Source organism: Aplysia californica, unplaced genomic scaffold, assembly GCF_000002075.1.
Source record: "Aplysia californica isolate F4 #8 unplaced genomic scaffold, AplCal3.0 scaffold00114, whole genome shotgun sequence".
NCBI classification, from domain to species: domain Eukaryota; kingdom Metazoa; phylum Mollusca; class Gastropoda; order Aplysiida; family Aplysiidae; genus Aplysia; species Aplysia californica.
The window spans coordinates 1,024,013-1,030,862 of record NW_004797384.1 but is presented as its reverse complement, the minus strand read 5'-3'; the positions used below and the strand labels follow the sequence as shown (position 1 = coordinate 1,030,862).

The 6,850-nt window shown below is 37.3% G+C and overlaps 1 protein-coding gene across 1 annotated transcript in view; it reads right to left on the bottom strand.

Annotated features, from left to right (window-relative positions):
• LOC101845840 overlaps nt 1-6,850 on the bottom strand; it is a gene marked incomplete at its 5' end in the record, with an annotated part of 37,512 nt that overhangs the window by 23,848 nt on the left and 6,814 nt on the right. The window contains 1 exon segment of the mRNA XM_005095822.3: nt 1,119-1,249. Within this exon segment, the coding sequence (XP_005095879.2) occupies nt 1,119-1,249 (131 nt within the window).

The window sequence follows — 6,850 nt, the reverse complement described above, 5'->3', positions numbered from 1 at the left end:
CTGGCGTACGATCAGGACCGCAGGCATTGGTCAATCTAATTTCACACCTCTGGCTTCTGGACCCATGAAAGTTTCCGTAGGGGCTCGCTACTCGAGCACTCTCACGGGCAGTCGTAAGATTTCACACCCACTCTACACTGACCATCTGCATCGCTCAGGGCTCACATGATGGGGTAACATCTACCCCCAAATTGTACCCCTACTCCTCTTCCTCGGCCAGCTGCATGACCATAGCGTTAGTTTAGAGCCAGCGGAACCAAACTTGCAAGTTTTGTGTCAAATCAGGGCTGAGCAGGCAAAGCATTTTCCGTCTTAGACAGGTGAAATCCTCGGAAGGGAGCAGATTTTTCTTTCCGTTTCCGCGTCGGACAGGTTTCTGTTTTATAAGTAATTAAAGAGGAATATATCAAGGAGGGAGCGGGGAGATTCCGTTAAGACAGGTTTCCGTTTTATACAGGTTTCCGTTAAGGCAGGTTGAACTGTACGTATCATATAGGCCTTTATTATATACAAAAAATGGCTAGAACTAATCTAATAACAGTGCAGTCTTTTGACTTTTGACACTGTAATTACACAGCCCTTGAAGGCAATTTTAGTTCTAATTCTGGTTTTACGTAAAATCTCCCGACGACAGTTATATTATAAGACCTCCTTACACTCACATATAGGCTTACTCACTTAGAAGCTGAGTCCGAATAATTAAAACATTTTTTTCAGACCCGAATCCGAATAGACTGAATAGAATCTAGATCTAATCTAGATCTATATCTATATCTCTAGATCTAGACCTAGACCTAGACCTAGAATATAGATATATAGATCTAGATCTAGATCTAATCTAGATTCTATAACTTGCATGTATACAGGCAGGGCAGCACCTACTCAATTCTTTCTACGTCTGGGATAAATTAGATACATCTAGATATAGATATAGAATCTAGATATCTCCGGGGTAGTTAAAGTCTAGATTTGTGTCTAGAAGTCTAGATCTAGTCTAGGAGGTCCACTGATAGTCTAGCGGGTTATTAATTGGGTGAGAGTTTATTAGACTCCAGGCAGTCCAGGCTCTGGGCCTACAAACTTCTAAACAAAATAAAGTAATTTTAAGTAATTCTTACCGAGTGTTTCAAATCCTTGAAAGGCATCCAGTGAGAGCATTAATTGACGTGTGACCGAGTATGGGATGTGACACAAGGACGTCCTCCACTTGGCATTATCCTGTGTCCCCATTATACCTGCTGCCATCTCCCTGCACATAACATAAACACAACATAAGGCCTAGATTTCTATTCCCAAGTGTGAAACAGGGTCAGGCTAGCAGATAATCGGCCGCTGGCACAGAATTCTACACTTATAGAAGCGGAACTCCCTCTTCGCGATCGCCGATTCGCTGTGAGGAATTGAAACTAAAACATGGCGGCCAATTGAGGGCACCTTTGGCTGCGCCGCACAGCGAGGCTTCGCGTTGCTATGCACGCTGATGCTAGTGGTAGGGCTTGGAAGACACCTTACATTAAGTTACATCAGTATTTTAAAACTTTCTTCGAAGAGGAAATATAGTGAAATAGTCTAGTACATTTTTACTGCCAACAATATGTCATAATTGGCAATGTTACAATGTTTTTGTATCTGTATTGTTGGTTTGTTGTTGTTTTTTTAATGATGGGATGGGATGGGATCTAGTCTAGATCTAGATAGATCTAGATCTCTAGATCTACTACTAGATCTAGATCTACTAAAGATCTTCACAATCACAATACACTTGATAATAACACTAATTATGAACATTAACTCTGTTGGAAAAATATCTAGATATAGTCTTGATTAGTACTAGATCTACGATTGGAGAATGTGTCGGTTGCACATAAAATACATAGGCCTATTGTACATGCTGCCAAAAACACAAAAATGCAGAAAAGGCCTCTAAATATTGTTTTACACATAAAAGCCATTAATGCAAAACAAAGTAAACAAGAGTGGAACTGGCATATGTTTCCTGAATATATGTTCAAAGTCATTTTCTGTGTGTTGGGAGTGTGATTTCTAATGCATGAATGAGAGGCTCATTCAGATGTGATAATGAAGAAACTTGTGTCTACAGTCACAACAGAAAGAGTTCCATGGCGAGTGATCACTGGTCAAGGATTTCAGAGCTGTGTGCATTTTGAGAAAAATGTATCCCCATACTCTGGATCACATGTCGAGGGGATGGGCTTGTCCCCCTGTAATCCCCGCACACAGTAAACAAACACATATTTTGGAACACGAAGAAGAAAAAATAAGTGGTCTCTTGTTCCGGATCAAATTGAAGTCCTGTTTCAATTCGATTAATTGATAAAAGTGCGTATCGCAATGCGTTGGCCACCCCTGCCCTATAGGCCTATATGCTATTTAATAAATACATTCGTCAGACCTGGAATCTTTAATGCCCGCACACAGTAAACAAACACACATTTTTGAACACGTATAAGAAAAAAATAAGTGTTGTCTTGTTACGGATCAAATCGAAGTCCTGTTACAATTCAATTAATTGATAAAAGCGCGTATCGCAAGGCATCGGCTAACCCAGCACTATTACGCTATTTTATAAATACATTCGTCAGATCTGGAATCTTTCATCTTTAATTTTTAATCCCCGCACACAGTAAACAAACACACATTCATGAACACGTATAAAAAATAAGTGGCCTCTTGTTCCGGATCAAATTGAAGTCCTGTTTCAATTCGATTAATTGATAAAAGTGCGTATCGCAATGCGTTGGCCACCCCTGCCCTATAGGCCTATATGCTATTTAATAAATACATTCGTCAGACCTGGAATCTTTAATGCCCGCACACAGTAAACAAACACACATTTTTGAACACGTATAAGAAAAAAATAAGTGTTGTCTTGTTACGGATCAAATCGAAGTCCTGTTACAATTCAATTAATTGATAAAAGCGCGTATCGCAAGGCATCGGCTAACCCAGCACTATTACGCTATTTTATAAATACATTCGTCAGATCTGGAATCTTTAATCTTTAATTTTTAATCCCCGCACACAGAAAACAAACACACATTCATGAACACGTATAAAAAAATAAGTGGTATCTTAAATTGTTACGGATCAAATTGAAGTCTTGTTACAATTCAATAATTGATAATAGCGCGCATTGCAATGCATTGGCTAACTCAGCATTATACGCTATTTAATAATACATTTGTCAGATTTGGAATCTAAAATTATAATCATAAATTATATGTGCCCGCGCGTGGGAAGTGAAAGTGAAAGGAATTGAAAATGCTTTCAAAAACAATTATGAAAGTAACATTATTAAAGTAGGACTACATGTGCTTATAAAGGCCCAAAAAGGTGTACAGATGCGGAAATTAATGTTTCGGATGAAAATAATACGCTATCTCTACTACTGTAGCATGCGGTTAAAAATTTGATGCGCAACTTATCAAATATCTAGGCTACTGAACTATCGAACACCTAGATCTAGATTCTCCTACTTTAACACAATGACTTAGATCTATATCAATTCGTCTTAACCGATGAATATTTTTTTCAAACATTTGTACACATCTATAGGTTCTATATTATTCTAGAAATTTCTTTAAAGAAAATTCTTTAATAAATACTAGCCCAATATTTTTTAAAAAATCCCAGTCAATGGTTTCTACAGATTTTTAAAAAGTTTATAGCTGGAGCTAAATCTCTTTTAAAAGCAAGTCCGTCCTTTTTTCTACTTCTGCTGGCGACATAAAGCTAATTATTGAAAGCATGTTTTGAGAACATTATAAGAACTAGTGAAAAAATATGTTCAGTGTAAAACAAATTTCTTGTAATAAGTTTTACTACTAAAAACTACGTAGGCCATATGCGTATGCAAAATGTGTGTGGGAAGCTAGAAGTGCTATGAATTTTTTTCAGTTCTGTAGATCTTATATTTATAAACTCTCTATGTCTGCTGTTTCTCTTGTTGCACCCAAAAACACAACAATTTAAAACCTTAATTCCAATCTCTAGTTGCACAGTGAATTCTGTAACTCAAAATTACAAACTGGACCGTAAATGTTCCACTTTTCACTCGTTTGTAAAAGCCGCTCTTGCTTTAAAAGCTATAGGGTTACTTCCGAAAACGATAAATCGTGCCCTCAAGACGCCATTGTTTTCGGTCTTCAATTCCTCACAGGTCACGTGGTACAGTTCCCGTTCTATAAGTGTAGAATTCTGTGGCCGCTGGCCAAATACTTCCGGGATCACACTCGGGTGTTCCAGGTCCAAGGTCTTATGGTCTTATTTTGGTAGGCCAACTGCACACGACGATACATAGCCTAATTACCGAAAGCAACCGGGACACTCAGCTCTAGTTGTAACTAGTCTGTTAAAGATCTTGAAGATCTAGAATCTAGATCTAGATGTAGATCTAGATCTAGCTCAAGTTTGCCTGTTTTAGTTCTGGACTATCTTGACTTTCCGATAATAACTGGCGCTGATTAAGATGTAGCTGGTTAATGACTCAACGAGAATCTGACTTTTAGAAAATTGGACATTAGTAATAGATATATAGATCTATATAATGATGATAATGGTGATATTATAATCTTGATCAAGATAGATAATAATAATAATAATAATAATAATAATAATAATAATAATAATAGAATCTAATAATAATAATATGGATGATGATGATAATGATAATATAATATAGATTCTAGTAATAACAAATAATTATAATAGGCCCCTATATAATAATAATTATATATGGCTCGTAGTAGTTAGTGTATAGATCTAGACCTATTATAGTTGCAGGCTAAAAAATTATAACATCACAATAATGGTGATGGTCTGACACTGCCGGTCGCATAAAATGCTGGAATGTCATAAAACACGACTGTACCATATATATATATAAGTCCTATTAATCGCCTATATCTCCGTCCCAGCTTTAAAAAATGAAAAGTGAAAAGTATAACAAGTAACAAATTAGTAGCCTAGCGCCTAACAAAAACGTTTGAGCAAAGCTACAATGTCACTTATTTATGACTTCGTAGAGGAGATTAAGAAGGAAAGAGTGGGTGGAATTTGCGTAGATGGGGAAAAGCTTTGGTCGGAGGTTTCGCCATACTAAGGCTAAGGTGTTGAGTTCATATAATCATTGCTTGCTTAACATGCTGCTTCGCTTGCTACAGTTTTCTTCTTCTAAGCCTATTATTAGCAACGAAACTTCCCCGCAATTTGCTTCCTGTTTACGACTGGCTCTTCCCATAATGTACACACATCGACTGGATCAGGCACATTACTCATTACACAGACTTCATTGTTTATTGTTAGCCTACTTTAGTTTTTTCACTTCAAATATACACATAACAAATTCATAGACCGCATAGAAAGACCAAATTACACCTAGCCTAGCAAATCCAAATATACAAATGACGTCATAAAAAGTCCTAATACAACAATAGCAAGTTCAAATGTAAACATAAAAATCCCAAATGTTATTAACACATAGCAAATTCAAATGCCACATAGCAAGTTCAAATGTAAATTTGTTTGAAATGGAGGAAAAAGAGGCTAAAAATATAAGAAGTGTATCAAGGTAAGAAGTAAAAGGGTTTGGATTTTTTGCCACGAAAAAGTTCGATGTAAGCCGTGTGGTGCCACAAGGAAGAAATCACATGAAACGAAACTGTGTTTTCCAAAGACACACCGCCTGACCCAACTGAGGCTCGAAACCCCGAACCCGAATCGCACGCCTAACCACTGTGCTGCCCACGCCCACGCCACTAAATCGTATTTCCAAATTAAGAAATGTTTTCACAGATGAGAAGACAAGGTATGTAGGTGGCAAGATATTTCACCTTGAGTCCATTTGATTAAACGAAAGTGTAAAATGAAGCAAAAAATAAACAATAAAAATGAAAATGAAAATAAACAAGTTTAACCCCCCCTCCAAAAAAAATAAATGGTTGTGATTACAAAGCAAATGTGTGTTGGGGGGAAATATTTCACCACCAATATATATTGATGAGTTGCCATTTAAAGCTTACCTTAATGAACGAGCGTTGTTACAAACAAACCATACTTCGTTGTGGGGATTGACGGAACAGTTTCTTAGACGGGTGGGTTGAAATGATGGCTGCCATTCCCTCTACTTGAAAGTCGTGAAAGACCAGGCCACCCTCGTCACTGACAGCAATTTATTTCATCATGCGGTTCGGCCCCCTTCGACCCTGCACTACTGGAACAAAGCATTGACTACTCCTTGCTCTTCTTCGGTTTTCCTTCGTCAACTGCTTGATACCCGCCTCATCGATGAAGGCAAATTCATACCGCTAAATGTTCTGCATCAGCCATGCTGCATATTTATTTATGTCTTGTTGCTTCAGTCATTTCATTTTTTTCCCCCGCGGGAGCATCCTCGGGATCTTATTTTATGGTGATCAATTCACCCTAAAAGGATACTGCTTATGGTTGTCCACAACTCGTTTCTGAACATTGAAAACGCTTCTCAAGCTGAATAATATGTGTGGAGGACATTAATTTGCTTTTGCATTTGAACTTGTTACATGCATTGTGTCACATTTGGATTTGCTATTTGTACATTTGAACTTGTTACGCACAATCGTGCACTAAAATTTCCTATTGAACATTTGAACTTTCTATGTGGCGTGAAACTTTCTAGGTGGCATTTGAACTTGTTATGTGGTATTTGTATTTGTTATGGGTACATTTGATCTGAAAAAACTATATTTATAATTGCACGTCTATAATTTGTATTAGATCTACATAATTGCTAAGTAGTCTGGAAAATTTCATTATTGTTTCTCTCTCTCTCTCTCTCTCTCTCTCTCTCTCT